At 40.7% G+C, this 17,934-nt stretch overlaps 1 protein-coding gene across 8 annotated transcripts in view; it reads left to right on the plus strand.

Moving 5' to 3' along the window:
* Positions 1-10,802: 10,802 nt before the first annotated feature.
* Positions 10,803-17,934, plus strand: part of LOC139623049 (collagen type XIX alpha 1 chain) — a 94,002-nt gene continuing 86,870 nt past the window's right edge. For 5 of the 8 annotated variants that reach the window (XM_071480886.1, XM_071480888.1, XM_071480889.1 and 2 more), the window contains exons 1-4: positions 10,807-11,893; positions 14,691-14,812; positions 15,349-15,423; positions 15,512-15,611. In XM_071480886.1, coding sequence (XP_071336987.1) covers positions 14,725-14,812; positions 15,349-15,423; positions 15,512-15,611 — 263 coding nt within the window. In that variant the 5' untranslated portion in view covers positions 10,807-11,893; positions 14,691-14,724. Of the gene's footprint in view, positions 12,533-14,690; positions 14,813-15,348; positions 15,424-15,511; positions 15,612-17,934 lie in introns of all 8 variants that reach the window. The other 3 variants (XR_011691423.1, XM_071480893.1, XM_071480887.1) reach the window with 3 other exon arrangements.

Consider the following 17,934-nt stretch of genomic DNA (forward strand, 5'->3'; position numbering starts at 1 on the left):
TCTCTAGAGGATGGTAGTACTCTCGCAGCAAAATTATAGTATCACATCCACCTCTCACCCACTCTTCTTTTTTTCTGACATCCAAACCAGTTTTCCCAGTCCAGCTGAAGTGCACAAGAGATGTTGCAGAAATAGTTCCAACTACAATAGCTGTGGGCCTGAAGCGCTCAAATTTGTCCTTTTGATTTTGAAAATGAAAATGCATTGTTACCATTTAACATGACCTCACACTGAATGGGTGAGAAAATGTGTGGAGCTCGTGCAGCTAAAACAGGCAGTGATAAAGTAGGACTTTGACTATGTTATGTTTGTTTCGTTCAGTGTCCTGACCTTACTCTAACCTTGACCATAAAAATGAATCTTGGTTCTACTATGTAATTGGTCACTGTAGATATATTTGTGTAAAATATGATGTAAATATTACATGAGATCAGGTTGCAAATGAGCAACAATGTAAAGCAAGGGAAGTTTGTTGTATAGATGGGAGATTGAAATGCCCAAATGTTAAATGACCAAATCCAATACAGAATGTTGTATATGCAAATACTGTAGGTGCAATACACTGTATGATGATAACAGAGAACTTCAATGTCTGTCAGGGTCAAATGTTGATGAAGTATGAAGTTTTTTTTTCTTTTAAAGAATGTCACAAGACTTACATATTGTATTTAAATAACCTTGGACTGACTTTCAGTGATTTTAAATAAAAATACTCATAACTACTCCCTGCACTAGTATGTTCAACATTCAACCCAAAACAACAGTTTACGTATGTAAACATGGTTTTGTGAATGAAAGTGAACCTGTAACCATGTGACTACAACCCTCAAGTCAGGAGCTAACTACACCTGTGGGTGCAATGTCAGCCTATATAGGCGTTGCGCACCTACACACTCTTCCTCTTTCTACCGACTGGGAAGGAAAAGACAGGGCCATCCTTCACCACCGAGTGACAATGAATGGTTACAGGTTCACTTTCATTATGAAATAGTGTTTACATAAGCAAACTTCCGTTTTATTTCATATCAGTGAACCTGTAACCATGTGACAACAATACCAAATCAGTCATGAGGAGAGTGAAATGGCACCATTTATAGGTCAAAGCTGTACAGGAGGAGGTTTCAATCACATCCCAAAATAACAGCAGAAAACAATCAGCTGAGTTCAAATATTTTAATGTCAACAACTGAAAAAGAGTTTGAACAAAATAAGTGTCCCCAGGTTTGATAGGAATAACACAAACATTCTGGATCCCATCTATCAAGTCACTAACAGCAAAAACAACTCAAGCATCTGCTATAGCCCTGAGAACATATGAAGGGACAGCAGAGGAAGCCAGGTTTAATCTATAAAATCTGGTGAATGTTGATGAGGACACCCAATTAGCTGCAAGACACACATCCTCCAGGGATGCACCCCAAAACAGTGCCCCCAAAGCAGCCATTCCGCTCGTCCAGTGAGCCACAACCCCTGATGGTGACTCCACTCCTGCATGGGCATAAGCCAGGGCTATGAGATCCACTATCCAATGGGCCAAAAGTTGCCTTGAAACAGGTTTGCCCAATGTGGACCCCCCCATATTACACAAAAAGTTGGTCTGAAGCACAGATGGACCTTGTGCGCGCGCTATATAAAATCTGAGAACCTGAGGCTGAAAGGCTGGGTTTGGTAAAAGGTGGACTATCCTGTCCCCATCACCAAACCTGAGACATGCCTCATCCACAGAGAGAGCCCCCAGCTCGATCACTCACTTAGCTGAAACAATATCCAGGAGAAAAACAGTCTTCCAACCTAGAAGCCAAAGGGCAATGCTTGAAAGCGGCTCCAAAGGGGGCACGCATAGAGCCTTGAGAACCACCTGGAGGTCCCAGGAGGGCAAGAGAGGCTTCTGGCACAGTTGTCGCTGCCTCGCTCCTTTTAAAAACTGGGTAGCCAGGGGATGTGCACCCAGAAAGACACCATCACATCTGTCATGGACAGTAGAGACTGCTGCAAGGTAGCCTCTGATTGTCGACTCTGCCCAGCCAAGGGTAAAGAGGTGCTGGAAGAAGGACAATATCACTGAGATGTGACAAGTCAAGGGGTCTTCCCCTCCACCATGGCACCAACCACTGAACACCCTCCATTTGCTACTATACTGCAGCTGCATGGGGGGAGCCCGCAAAGCTTGGAAAGTGTCCACTACCTCACCATCTAAGCCAAGAGAGAGCAGATGTTGCAGTTCAAGGGCCGAGCACCTTGGAGCCTCACCCTCCTGAGAAAGACCGGCAGGAGAGGAGAAGGAGGGAAAGCATAAATTCTCACTTGAGGCCATACTATGCTCAAGGCATCTGTCCCCAGTGGTCCCAGAGGGCTGTGCATCAATGCCCACTGCCGGGGTGAGGACCACCCCTTGACAGCAGATCTGCTGCCACATTCTGGGGTGCTGGTCCTTCTGAGGTCCTAAAATGCCCTCAGAAACACACCCTTGGACTGGGCCCACAAGTGTAGCCATCACACCCTTGCATGCAGAGGCGAGATTTCAATTCCCCATGATGGTTGATGTGGGACACTCCGACCATGCTGTCTGTTCTCACCATGACCTGTCTCCCCAGAATGAAGGAGAGGAAGTGTCTCAGAGCCAAGAGAACTGCCTCCATTTCGAGGAGGTTGATGTGCCACCCCTGCTGCACAGGGCCCCAGTAACCCTGGACTCACAAAGTTCCACTGTTGTGAACCAATCGCCCGCCCTTATGGCCTGAAACAAAGGCTCCGATCTGAGCATGTGAAAGAGAAGTACCTTAAGATATCTGTTCAGCCCTCTAAGAGCCAGAGCAGCAGAACGAGATTCATCCCTCACTTTTGTCTCCAAAACCCCTGAAAACAAGGAGGGCAGCCCCTGAAGTTCAGGCGGTATCCAACCTCCAGAGTGTTGATTACCCATGGACAAGAGGTGCATTGATACCAAACCCTGAGGTGGGCGATGGAAAAAGCTGGCACCAGAGAATGTGCCTCGTCATGCAGTGCTGCCTGGGTCTGGCAGACATACGACCAGTGCGCTCCTGAGAGAGAGGGTGAGAACGCTGATGGCCCAGTATCTGCTGCCAGAGCAGCCCTTGCCTCACATTTCCAGAACTCCTGGAGGAGCTCAGCTCTGCAAATCAAGAATGCTGGAGTGTACTACGTCCCAGTAAGGGGCTTGTGCCATAGGTCTCAACTGTTGAGCCTGGTGAATTGACTGTATGCGCAACCTGACCATCTGGCCCTCATCCAGTGCAGTTTCTGCCACAGGCCCAAACAACTCACTGGGAGTTATTGCGACCTTGAGAACAGCAGCTTGATCTGCATCTGCCAATCTAGACTGGCTCATCCAAATATACCACCGGGCCATGGTCAGCTGTGCCATAGAGTTACCAAGAACCCTGGCCTGACAACTAACTACTTGGATAATTGTGTCCATGACCTATACCATCTCCGGCAAAAGGTCAGCTGGGCTCTTAGACTGAAGGTCCCAAATCAGCCCTTCCAGGACACCAGCAGAAGCAGCCGTGAGGCCAAGGCAACAGACTGATGAGCCTTTACTATCAACCCATTAGTAGTACGGTATTTCTTATTGGAGTGACGGACAGCCTTACTGCCCTTGGCTGGTGCCCCAGCCAAAACTGGGTCAAGCCCACAAAGGTTGAGTCCACCTTTGTCACACCATCCAGGCCATGCTCTGCAGCACCATCCAAGATGCTGAGTGCAGGGCGGGGTGCAGTAGCCTCTCTGGGTTGTGCTGCACAAAATCTGGGTACACTGGAAGATGGGCCTGCCTCTGGCCCCTAGGGTCCTGGTCCAGTGCAGAGGCTATTGGTGGAGAAGGTGGAGGAGGGAGCCCAGCTGCTGCTGCTGTCCGCAAAAGCAGGGCTTCCACAGAAAAATCATTGGACTCAGGACAGTCTTTACTCACCTGGGAGTCAGCACCACACCCATCATCCTCATCATAAACATCTACCTGCCCAGAAGAGCCACAGCCAGAGCTGCTGGACTTATCCAGATTTCCCAAGGCAGCAAGGGATACAGCATCAGGGTGCGAAGGCCTGCATGGAGGAGCCTGGAGTGGCAATTCCAAAAGGCGGTGCTGAGTTGCAGCCATACATTCAATGGTCTTACGCATTTCCTTCAAGTGCTTCTGCCCTTGAAGAACGACCCTTGGATTGCAGACCTGGTCATGCTCATTTCTCTTGCAGTTTCTTACTGGCCTTCCTCCCTCCAACTGGCTCACCTGAACATGGAACTGGATCCTGGCCAGGTTATATATATATTATACTGTCCTCTGGACCACCATCCCTCATATCACTCCCAGGAGACTCCATACTGTCTGGCAGGGAATACACAAACAGAGTGTTTCCAAACTAGCAGAGGAAGACAACTGTCAGTCAACAGAGTTAATAACACGATCCGGTGCTGTTCCAGAGCATTAAAACATGCGATCTCTCTCACTTCTCTTCAAGGAGAAAGACATTTACAACATAAGCACTTACCACCGTTCCCAGTGTGTGATTATGTCCCGTGACAAGCGCAATCATCACCTGCAAACAAAACAGGCAAACTCATGGCACGCCGAACGGATGCCTAATGCAAGGCAGCCGAAAGCCGGCAGGTCAAACCAATCTACCAAGGTAAAACAGATAACAAAGTGGTATAAGCTCTCACCGACCAGGAGGAAGAGTGTGTGGGTGCACAATGCCTATACAGGCTGACGTCGCACCCACAGGTGTAGTTAATTTGGTATAATTGCTCTGGAGGGTTGTAGTCACATGGCTGCAGGTTCACTGAAATGAAATAAAACACTGAATGTTTGAGTTGATATCAAAGAGAACAAGTATCACACAGCTTTTCCAATGAGGTCGCCACCAACTGATTTTCTTTCATTAACCTTCAATGGATGGGTATATTTTATATTCTCCTATTTCAAGAATAACCCACAGAACTATAGCTGCAGGCCAAACTGACATGTTATTGTATCTTTTTAATTCTCTTTTTTTTTTTTTGACTAAATACTGAATGCTTTCATGCCCAGGTGAGCTCTCAGAAATGATGAATGAGACTCCTTAATGGCTTTTGTGATTTTTATGAGCACATGAAAGGTACACATCAGTGGTTATGTCTGCATACAGATTAGTAACACACAGTATGCTGTCTTTGTCTACTGCTTCTCCATATGTCAGTTTAGTAAATGATCCTGTAAAAAGGGCAGGTGTTTTGCCTCTAAAGCCCTTCATCAGTTGTGATTTGACTGGTGCAATGAAGAATCAGAATAAAGCGATTAGTATGTTTGTATTTGGGGCAAAACAATGGTGTTTGCTGAGGTTACATATGTACTTATCCAGTACAAATATGATACTACACATATGCACGTACACAAACACCAAATGAGAAGAGTGCTGTATTTGTTATACATGTCCATTATGAGATTCAGTGCACATATACTGCAGGGAAACAGAACAAAGTTGTTCACCAGTAAATTGTTGTTTTGTGTTGTTCAGTTTAAAGACCTCATCTCACTGTTCTCTCATAATGGCATGTGCATGCAAATGTGTGTATGTGCATGTGTGTGAGAGAGGGAGTACTTAGAATGATCAGTGCCGTTTATCATTGTTTGTCAACAGCCCCACACGTTTTATGTTTACCTTCATGAAAAATGAAAAACCAAAGGTACCAAAATGAAAGTGAAATTCATATCCTTGAAACATTCATCATCAGAAGAGATACTTAGCTGTCACAAAAGGGTTTTACTGTTCTTTGAAATGTAATTACCAAATACTACTGTTATGATTAGAGATGCAACACTGAAGGCTGGACCGTGTGATGTTGGTAAAAACAAAGTGAAACCTGATGGTTTGTTTGCAACTTCTACTCATAATATGACCTTGAACACTTATCAGTGTTGTGGCTTGGTGGACTGCTCTTATTATTTTCATTTTGAGTAAAATGTGCAAACAATGGATCATAAGCAGAGTATACTGGACACAGTGAAACTCAGGGGGTTGAAACTCTGCTGCATCCTGCAGCTACAGTATCAACGAGAGGCCATTTTGTTTGGATGGTATGTCCAGATCATGAATACTATCACTGAGAGCAGTTCCAGTCAGATCAATATACTGTAAATGTGCTCCATATATCAAACCACCACTTTCACAACATCTGAAAGGCAACTCAGAATAACACCAATATGTTCATCTAGGCTTCTCTCTGCCAGCAGTGGCTGACTGTCTTGGAAACGTGAGAGGTAGCTGAATGTCTGAAAAAAACTAGTTCCATGGCAAGTAGTCACTGTAAATACAGCGGATAAAGTTAAAATGGGACGGGTGGGTATATGTTTAGAACCAGACAGTTTGTAATGGGTGGTCTCATCTACATAGAGCATGCTGTGTATATTACCCACAAGGATATCTAACAAAAAATCTATTGCATTGACTTTATTGAGCCAAATCCTAAAATTACAGAATAAAACTGAATATTGTACACAAAGGATTATATTCATTAATCCAGGTTCAGCCAGGGTTCAACACATATTGCTGTTATATATATATATATATATATATATATATATATAGTAGCCATTAGAGGGGAGACGAGGTAAGAATTAATGAGTTAGCATGTCTTTTACTGAAAGCTCTCAGTTGCCTGTTAAATACATGGACTGTATATAAAAATGGACATAAACTCTGATCTAAAAAGATCAATTTTTTTCTGGTTTCAAAAAACCAAGATGGCGACTGACAAATCTCAATCTGCAAGCTTCAAAAAGGCAGTTCACAAACCACTGGGTGACTTCACGGTTGGTTGAACGTAAGTTGTATGATGCAACGGCTGCACCTAAATCATCCGCTATCATTTGACCTCGAAGCACAACCACTGATGCTGTGCTGTTTCATGGGAGGTTCACGATCTCACAGATGTTTAGCTAGCTATTTAGCAACAGTTAGATGTATGCCATTTACGTATACAACAGGAGTTAACAACTCATAACTTCTTGCTAACTTAGCTAAAAGTCAGTGGCATGTCACAGAAAGTGGTAAACAAGTTATAAACTGTGCAAGCACAATTAAATACACAGTATAGAAAATTGTTAATCATTCTCAAGTTGTGACTGCTATTGGCAAAAGATAGTAGATAGACCCAATAGCAGACATTTTAGCATGTTATAGAAGGTAAACCACAAGTATAGCTAACTGATAACACTGAAGAGGACTGTACTCCTTTTAACTGAGTCCGGTTACCTTACACACTGGCATTGCTTACTGGGAGCTCGATGGTAATGAGCAAATCATTAACAAAATTTCTTTCGCCAGTGATAAATCTCTATTCGCCGAGCTCATCTTGTATGGTGAACCACCAAAGCGGAAAGTTTAATTATCAGGTAAATGTATCTATCTGCATGTAATTTCCATTATTTCACAATTTTTATGCATAAAATATATTTTTGTTGTGCATTATGAGCCACAAGGTGTCATTTCCCGCTGCCATTTTTGTTTGTTTAACACATTGTCATTGTAACGGAACTAATGTTCGTGTTTGTTACACTATTATGTGCAGTTTTTATGGAAACCTCAGAGTGTCTTCAAAAACACTGGTACATGTCAATATGTCAATGAGTAAGTGGATTGTTTGAAAATTTGGCTTTTTGTTTTTGAGAAAATCACATAATAGCTGACTTAAATGGTGTCATGAATGCAAAACAGTGTAAAACAATAAGTCAGGGTTCAACTGGCTATCAAAATGTTTGCAAAGCACTTTGCTTGTCTGACTAAAACATATGATGCTTAAGTGCGTAAACTCTGAAACTGACAGGGGTAAAAAAAAAATGGGTAATTTCTATCATTATGTCTTGGAATATTTTTCTTGTCACATCAGGAGGGCGCCGAACATGTAAATGCAATGTCTTGGGGTCAGAATCAGCATGACCATCTGTTGTTTGCCACATCCCCCAGTCTCCCTTGTTATCTGACTTTTCACTGTGAAGTGTGAACTGTCTGTTAATGTTGAAATGCCATGAAAATAATATTTCAAAGGGCAATTCCTCTGAAATATATTAAGACTCTAGAGGCATATCCCCCATAACAGAAAGTTTGAACTCTGCTCTAAAAATGAATTTCTAATTGCTTGTTTTAAATGACAGAATTGATTTCTGACCTCTGGTTTGGTTTATTTTTCTGTATTCCAGCATCATCACAATAACCTCATGTCCTTACATGTAAAGAGAAACATTTTAAACCCCAAAGTGTTCATTTTTTAATGATATGGATTGGAAAAAAAGACATCTTGGGAAGCTGCTGAGATTTCTATCTCTAACTCTATACTGTGGAGGTCAGGTGAATTTAATTTGAGCTGTTCACGCAGTAAAAATCAACAGGAATATGTCTTTTTAGACACGTCTGAATAATCCACAGACCACGCTGTGAAGAGTTTTCATTGGAACCACCACGGAATTGCTCCTGAAAACCTTTGAAAATGTGATTTAGTGAGGGTTTAAAGGTGAGCACCACCCCAAATTATGCCTTTTCACCCTTTTTCATACAGGTTTGGCACGTGAAACCCTCACAGCCTGTGTTTGCCCAAGGAGCAGCAACCAAACAACATTTATTTTCACAACACTGAGTAGAGGGCAATGTTCCAAATGCAGACAGTATTAGATAGATAGATAGATAGATAGATAGATAGATAGATAGATAGATAGATAGATAGATAGATAGATGCTGTAACTGGAAAAAAAGTTCTTAGATTGAGACTTGTCAATATTTCAGTTTGTGTTGTACAAGTGAATGAGAGCCAGGAAGAGCTTTATATTACATTACAATTTAACATTTGCATAAATGTTTTTTTTCTCATCGATGTTCATTGTTGTATAAATATGTTCACAGAGTATTTCTCAAACAACAATAATCTCAAGGATCTAAGAACATTTACTTTTAAGCAGTAATTGGGGGGGTTGCATTTGTCACCTGTTTTATGTCAACACATACTTTATTTAGTGACAGCAAAGGCACATACATTGAGGTGAATTACTACAGTAACTGTAATCTCTGGCTGTAAATGATGTCGTCCACCAATAGCATTCTGTATCTGTGAAAATTGAAAGTTTAGTTTCAGTATTAGAATCTTTAGATTATAATTTTTTGTAAAACAAACAAACAAAAAGCTTTTGTTTGAATTCACTAATTAAAAATTTGCTTTAATCATGTTGTGTCATTTTATTAAAAAATCAACATAGTTCTGTATCAGACTGGACTAGTAAGTGAATTTTAAAGCTGGTATAGGCACAAATTTTTTGGCATCAATAGGCAAAAATTCTATAGTTGCTAGTTGAATTTTTTTAGCAAATTGTAATTCAAGTGATCTGAAAGCAAATTTGACCCTTGCACCTCCTCTTGGATATGTTTCGGGCTTTAAAAATCTAGCCCATGAAAGGAGACTTTGGCCAATCAAAGGTCTTCTCAAAGAGAGAGAGAGTGTTCCTGTTGGCAGTTCTACAATGCAGATAATCATGCACATCCATTCAGATGGCTATGTCAGTATCGGTGAATCGTTTCAGAGAGAACTTGTTGTACTTTTCCTGGACAGGTAACAGGCTGCTAACCTCATTGTCCTGTAAATGTGTTGTAATGGTTGGTTGTGTTGGTAAATGTACCATGAAAGCAGGCAATGAGTGGCTACATTGAATGCTGCTAATAGTTTAGCCCTCTGCTAACTGTAGCCAAAGGCTCACGGCTGCGGCTGTGTTGCTTGTGTTGCTTGTGTTACATGCGTGTATGAAATGTATGCATATTCCCATGAGGGGAGAGCTGCAGGACGGCAGCTGTATTTTAAGATTCTGGTGTTTTTTTGCCCTGATATGAACTCTTTACTGACATGTGTGAAGTTGCTGTTAAATGGTAGATGTTGCAGCCTGCTTGGCCAACAAGGTGCCATGCCATTTTCAGTATTTCACCATGGCCCCAATAATGCTCTAACCTTAAAGGGTCACCCAAATCACAAAAAAAAAAAAAAACACATTTGTACTGAACCATTCAGATAATTTCTTATTTGCAATGGTTCGGACTGATCCACCACTGAGACTTCTGCTCCCACCCCAATACAATAGATGTGAAGAAAAATATGTTTCATTGAAAACCGAGACATTGTTTCTTTTCAAAAAAATGAACAATCCACAGATATCATGGCAAACAGTTTTGATCTCAAACAGTTTGTATAAGAAATAGCTCCACTCTTGTAAGTGTTGTAGATGCCATCTTGAGGACAAGCTAGAAGTACCTCTCTGGTTAAAGAATTACTTTGTTTGAGCTGAAAAATGTGATTGCAGATGGAGAGGTGTTGTGTGTGTTGAATGGAGAACTTGTACCTTTAACTGTTTGTGCACAACCTTGTTATTAATCCACTGTTGGCACATCGTAACTGCTGGTAAAAGAAGAGCCAATACTGAGGGCATGACTCACCATACTCTAACTAACACTGGAACTGACACAGATTCGGTGTCTGCTAGTGTTGGATTTATGTCACGGTGGAAGAAATGCAGCTGAAAGGGCAGACTTTTTAATTTTTATTTTTTTTGCAAAACTATGAAATTCCAGTAACAGGAAAATCTATATAATTAAAAAAATGTGTGTTAACTGGGATAAAGGCAGCAAATAATCAGCTGCAAACTGTTAAAGTAATTCAGTCTTCACTCAGAACAAAACGAAGAATTACATTGAAGTCTTAAAGAATGATGAAACCATCCCTGCCATGTTTGTAAAGTTTTCAACAAAGAAATGTAGCCATCTGCCTGATTTTGAATCACCAGTTGCTCTCTAAACCATTTCCCCCTTTATGTCTTTGTCTCTGCCACCACACTTCTGAGAGGTATGCCTTTGTGTGTGTGTTGAAGGGGAGGGTGCATTAAAATCATCTGTCCAAACAGCCCTGTGTGTGGAGCCTGAACACCTGTTTCTACCGGGTGTCTTGAACTGCTGGTGTGCCGTTTCAACAAAAACAATGCAATGAACCTGCGATTAAAATTCATGTAGTTTTCACTGACATCTTCAGTCTTAATTGCACGGTCGTAGGATACTGGGCGGGGTAAGGGAGGAATTAACAGCCTATAGTTCACACTGATAAGACTGCCAAACCTGCATTTGACAGTCTGACACTTAAACAGAGTGCAGTGAATGGTGAAGTTGTTGCCTCCCATATAGCAGCATGGTATTGCGACATGGCATTTGCGTGTTCTGACTAAAATAGTTTGAGCGCGGAGCATGTTGCTGTAATACCAGGCCTGCCTCTGCAGCTGAAAGCTGTCGCTTCATTGTGCCATCTAAAGCCTGTTCTGCTCATAACACACGTTTCATTCTTTTGCAGGGGGTATTATGTGATGAATAGACAGGTAAGACTTGTATTGAGACGAATATGTGTGAAGACTTTTTTTTTGTTGTTGTTACTTTTCAGTTTGACCTGACAGTTTCTTTCCTAATAACACGCATTAAGCCACCTTAAAGGGGAGCAAATCCGCATGCATTAGGCCTCCCATTCAGAGCATAATTTGATGAGATGATAATACATCAAACGGTGTTTAATTCCCGCACCTGGCTCTGTTTAAGAGGAGAGTTTGTTTGAACTCCAGTTTGCCGTTTATTTCCCCTAATATGAAAGCTTTCAGTGTGCGCTCCTCTTGTTTGCTGAAGTCTCTGTCAGTGCATTTCAGTGATAATGACAGAGTGGGAGGGCCACTCGGTGCAACTAATAAGGACCGAGATCCAGCAGGCGATCCCACTGTGACTTTTATTTCCAAGTCCTGGAATCCGGAATCGGACTGATCGTAATCACACATGGATTATGCTTCTTTCGCCGCTTTCTGTTTGTTTTTGTCTTAGAGGAAACTTTCTCGGCGACTGTAAGTACTCACAGACCAAATTAATTTCATAGTAGATTTAAAAAAAAAAAAAAATAATCGGCTTCATGTAAACATCAGCGTGATAACGGGAAAAATGTCACTGAGAACCCCCTTTATACCGGACACCTTACGCATGTTTTGTCGCCCGGCATCAGTGTTTTTTCTCTTTTACGCATGGCTCGATCTCTCTAACTTGTCTGCTAACCGGGACACATGCTCTATGAACAGGTTATTTCTGATTTGTGAACGCTCTGCAGCAGTAAACATGTACCGGATTGCATCACTTGTTAGCGGCAAAGTGCGAAATGTACCGGACACCGAAAGAATATGAACCTCTACATCCCGTAATTATAAAAAAGAATTAAAAAAAAAATCATCCAGCCAATCAGCGGGCGCGCAGAGAAACACGCTTTTTGAATATTGCAAAGTGTTTCGGTGAAGTTATGGCCATTGACCGAGAGTGGCTGATTGATGGAGAGGCAGGTTAGACTATAATAACTCTTTAAGTGTCCAGGGTTGTGCCTGCACCTTTCTCAGGCGGCCAGATGTGTGAGATAACAGCCTACAAAAATAAATACACCTGGGAATTGAATCGATGCAGATGGTGCAGCAGCGATGCTGTGTGCCAAACTAAACGAGGTAAAATAACACGGGTTCAAAGTAACAATCTAACTTGTACAGAACCCTTAGATAGCACGAATCAGTCATGTAAAGATACAGAGTAGTTGTGACTGCAGGGTTTGGCATTTGAGCTGCGTGTGTTGCATGCATGTGCAGAAACGATGGGAATACTGTTACCCCTTCACACAGACAAGGAATGTGATACCTCTGTAGTGCCACTTGTCTTAAGCCCATGCGTGGTTGTAGCCGTAAGTAGCATGGTCACTTCATCTCTTGGTCATGATACTGCAGGCCTGCATGCAAAACTTTTATGATTCAGTGGCAGAGGGCACAAGCGCTTTCGGAATTAATCATTGTGAGAGAAAAAATTCATTTGGATAAAACCTTGGCAGATAAAGAAGGAAAGTATCATGAAAAATATTATTCATCAACACTTTGTGTGACTGTGCATCTAAATTAACTTAATGTGTTGTGGCTGTATTATGGTCTTTCGAGGTCAAGTTCAGTGTTCAGCTCTGTCTTCAGTCTTTTTTCCCCCAGTGGAAATAGGTGAAGGTCCACCAGGAAGGAAGGATTACAGTCCTTGTAACAGGATTACAGCTGTGTTGTCACAAAGCTACTTTATTAGCACTGATTAAAGCAGGTTTGTCATTATGAGTAATGATTCCTCACAATATTTTCTGTAGGGGTGACAAACAAGGAATTAACAAATTAATTAGTTTGTTGTTATAAAAGAAGAATCACTAACAAAAATTAATTTTATATATTCACCTATTTGCAAGTTGAGTGTCACACTTAATCAATGAACCTGTTTGTTGGATTATAGTGACTTAATTCTTTCCTTTTGAAATTCTTGAAAGAAAGAAAGCCACCTCAAATCATCATTTTTTTGTATTGAGGTTCAGTTGTGCACAAATTTTGCAGAGTAATCCAAAAGTTACTGAAAGCGTTTGAATAGAGTCAGAATTTTTTTTTTTACTGTACTTTAGAACTGACTCTTACTATCCCGAATGACGCTGCCTTGAAAAAATCCTTGCCTTCTTTGCAATGGCATGAGATAAATGCAAAAGATTTGGTTTGGCAACACAGTCAAATGGTTTAAGAGACTTAGCATGCTTGTAACTGGAGGTTTCCAGGTTTGAGTCTTACATGTGACGTCCTTGACCAAGACACTGCTGACAGCTTACACATCAAAACACAACAGAGTCTTAATAGAGTATTACAGAAATGAAAGATCAAGACTTAAGCATTATGACTAAGAGGCAAAGCAACACAAAGGGACCAATAAATCATGTATTGCAAATGTAGTAGTAGTCTCATACAATTACTCTGTGACACATAATGTAAACTTAATTAATACTAATGACTGCCGTCTGCTTAAACTTGCTAATTTATTATAGCATTTCAACAAATTAGTGCATTTAGATCAACATCAAACATTGTGAAATATCCCAGTTGAGTTCTTGTCTTGTTATGGATAATATTTCACACAGATCTGCACAGTTCCACAGCTGATTTGTGGTGATATACAGAATTGTAAACTGCCTATAGAGAACAAGAGGCAGCTTGGCTTGCTAGTTAACAATTGAAATCTTAACATAAACAGAGCTTAGAGTATAAAGATTTAGCTGCAGTATAGACACCTTCATTCATCGTCGTTTAACAGGTGTTCATGAAACTGATGAGTGGAGGACTCAGAAGTGCATTTTCCAATATTTTCAATAGAAAACGAGGCTTTAGGGACCTGTGAGTGGGCATATGAGTGGGGTTGTAAGTGATGTATGATTTATAGGTAAAATTTCAGAATAATACAACTTGCACATATTGTTATTTAAGCACATGTTGCTAAAACGAGAAGACCAGATTTGGAGACAGTTGACAGAGCACTGTAAAATATGATTAAAGCCAGATATAAAGGAGTGATACTTTCTAAGCTTTACCTACCTTAGTTTTGCGTAACAAATTACATAGACACTAGTTTGTTTCAGTGCTAGGCTATTTGAATGAATCCAACTTAGGCCAAAGTTGGCGTTGCACCCTGCAGAATAGCAAGTTTATGATAAAAATCAGTGGGGTCACATTGTTTGCTTGTGTCTCCTGTCTATCAGTTCTGCTTTTGTTGGCAATTACACTGAATTGTAAAATAAAATTTAAAAAAAAATCTTTTTGCCCCCAGGTTTTCAGGTGGACTGGTTTCTAGTGTCTGAAGCATGACCTGTTTTCTAAGATGGGCTGCTTTCCTTTGGACTTTAAATTCCATTCCTTGCACTTCTGGAATGGCAGTGGGTGAACAAACAGGTACAGTATGTGTCTTTGTTGTCCTCAGCCTTTTGTCTTTTGCTGTACTGATACCAGTTCTAGTCTATCTGTTGTCAAAATAAAGTAGATAATTTTTTTTTAAAGTAGTTTATTTGTAAAACAAATTATGTCCTATTAATGTTGTTAGGAACAAAAAAAAAAACAAACTGGAGTACATCCCAAATCCATGGCTTGTTAAAATATTATGGGTCCACAGTCAGTCTGCATTACATTTTCGTTAAAGCAAATCTAGGCTTGCCTCTAAATTACAACTCAGAGTCTTGTTTGTGTCAGATAGTTTTTAGGCTTTAAATGAAAGTTTTAAAGATTTAAAGATTAATGAAAAAAAAACTGAATTAATTTTCTGCTCTTCTGTGGATTTCTCCCAAAGAGGTTTTGTTAGTTAAAGGAAATGCACAGGAAAGACATTTCTGATTAAATAGATCATTTTCTTTTCTATAATACAAGTCAGAACTGGCTCAAAACATAAATGATCTGTACCCAGCACTAACAGATTCTTTGGGGCTTTCCTCTAGATGGCTCATGTCCCCCCCTGAGCGTGGAGGACCATAGATTTTCTGATATTTTAGATCGTCCCCTGGAAATCACAGGTATGTAACTAATTGAACACAGTTGATTTGTAAATAACTTAACAGTGGCATGTTTAAATGTAATGACATATTGTAACCCTGTCAACAGGATTTGATCTCACGGAAAAGTTTCTGCTCCGAAAGGGAACAATCACTGAAGACCTGCCGTCATTTCGTTTAGGAAGCAGTCCACTTATTAAGCCAACAAAGTGAGTGACATGTGCATGTACTGTATGTCTGCATGCAGGTGTGTTTATTTCCCGGATCATTTGGGTTCAGATGTTCTACTCTGGTTCTTTATAATGTCTGAGGATAGCTCAGTCAGACAGCCTGCATTTGAGCGATGACCCAGTACATAATCTTCCTATATGCTGCCTCATTTCTACCATTCCCTTGCTCTCGCTATATAATTGTTGCACAATACAAACATGCCGTAAGATGCAGTCACTCATGTGTGGCCAGGATATTTAAACTGCTGCGTTCATGTGGGTTTACACCAAGACGATCACTATTTTCCTCACTCATGTACGTTTTGAATCTGGAGTCCTGGTTTATCTCTTACAACTCTAATATTACAATACAACATCATGTTTTAGCTTGGTTTCCTTGAGATCCAGTGATATTCAAAGAAAAAAAAAACCACAGTGTAGTCATAACTGGATTTTATGAAAGGGTTGACTTGAGGCACTCCAGATATACCCTGCTCAGAGCAATAGTTCCATTTGCCTCGGCTAATAAGGACAAGTTGTGAGGTGAGCAGTTGGACAGAATTAATATATATTGCATTTATTCTAGAAACCTCCTAAGGGCAAGAAGTGGGACATAAAGGAATGAAAAAATCTGAGCACACATAATAAGAGAGGAATATTGAAATAACTACATAAATGACAGACTAAGGTCCTATTTACTGAGGAACTTTATTCTGGTCAGCTGGTGGGGCTGCTGTGTGATTTCACCTTGACGCACAAGTGGGCTTTTGAGTTTAATGTAATATTTATCAAGGCCTGGTTCACTTTTACATTTAGTCCCATCAGTTATATTAAGAATGACCAGTGTAACAGATGAAACTGAAGTCGCTGCTAAACTTGGCTTCGCAATGATGTTTTGGATTTTAAAAAAAACTATTGTGAGACGTTCATTGTTTCGTGTCCTTAGGTTGTAACCGTGAAAGAGAACACTTTGTCATTCTTCAGGGAGGGGAGGATATTTTTAGTATTTTTATATGACATGCGACTGTAAACATTTACTGCCGCTCTCTGTGGCTAGGTGAAAGAATCTTTGAGCCAGGTGATTTGTGATCTCCTTCCCTGTTCAGTCAGCCGGCCGAAAATACATTTAGTTCAGCCCTTCCCACAGTCTGGGCCCATAGTGCAAGAAGATGCTGGTTCTCAATGACACTGCTGACAGTGTAATTGGTTATAGTGGCAAGACTGCGATCCCTCTCATATCCAATTATCTAAGTACTTTGACAGGTGATACTGCATGTCAGCTGAGGAGGGAAAGCGAGGGCAATTGCACGAAGCTGGAGGCCCCTCTGCCCCTGCCACAGCCAGTAAAACATTGCTCACTTTACTCACAGGATATGTAGCGATAGGTGCTGGACTCTCTAGATCTGGCTAATGTTCTGCCAGCTTCTTGGCACAATACACATTATGATACATAGATCAGAGCTGACGCACTCATGGAACATTTGTGTGAGGTGACAAATTGCCCTATAAAATGCAACTGTATTCATAACGTTCTTCCATACAGTACTAAATCACACCGATGCTGTTGCTTGTCTTTAGAAACGTATATGTCTGGCCTTGCCCTCTTATTATAACATTTATATATGCACCGCATTTACAAAATTCACCTTTCACATTTTTCTTTATACTTAAGAAATTCAAACCCTTGAATGTCCGGTGGGTTTGCTTTTCTTTCTGTAGATGTCTAGCAAAGGAAAATCATTGAGTTTTCTTTTTTTCATGCTATTTGCATCAGTGTAGCAAGCAGCCACACTGTACTGTCATTTCTTTGACTGATGTTACAGTTGTTCTGTTGAAAAGCAAAACAAGTAAAAGGTAGAATGCACACTCATCCTTGTACCTTTATATACACAGTATTTAGACTTCAGTACCTTGAGAACTCCCAGGTCTGTTTGTTCTTTTCTAGCTTCAAAGATTAAGACAAATCAAATCATGTTGTCAGTAGGAAGCTCAGCACAAAATTGCATAACATATTGTCAGAATAATTTTCTCTTTAATGTAATAGTCATTTCCCGTCTTGAAATGGGAATGGGATTAACATTTGCAACAATACTGTCTCACAATGTGGTTTGTGTGATTTGAATACTTACTCATCAAAGCAACTGGTAACAATTAAAATGTTGAATGGGATGGTAAATGGACTGTGCTTGTAAGACTGGAGAAGTGCTTAGATAGCAGTCTTCTAATCTTATCGACCATTCAAAGCACTTGAAACTACAAGCCACATTCACCCAGTCATACAGCCTTTTTTTTCTATACATACATACTTACATACATTTCTGCC

Source organism: Trachinotus anak, unplaced genomic scaffold, assembly GCF_046630095.1.
Source record: "Trachinotus anak isolate AG129_WGS33_773 ecotype Australia unplaced genomic scaffold, CSIRO_AGI_Tana_v1 ptg000007l, whole genome shotgun sequence".
In the NCBI taxonomy this organism is placed as follows: Eukaryota; Metazoa; Chordata; class Actinopteri; order Carangiformes; family Carangidae; genus Trachinotus; species Trachinotus anak.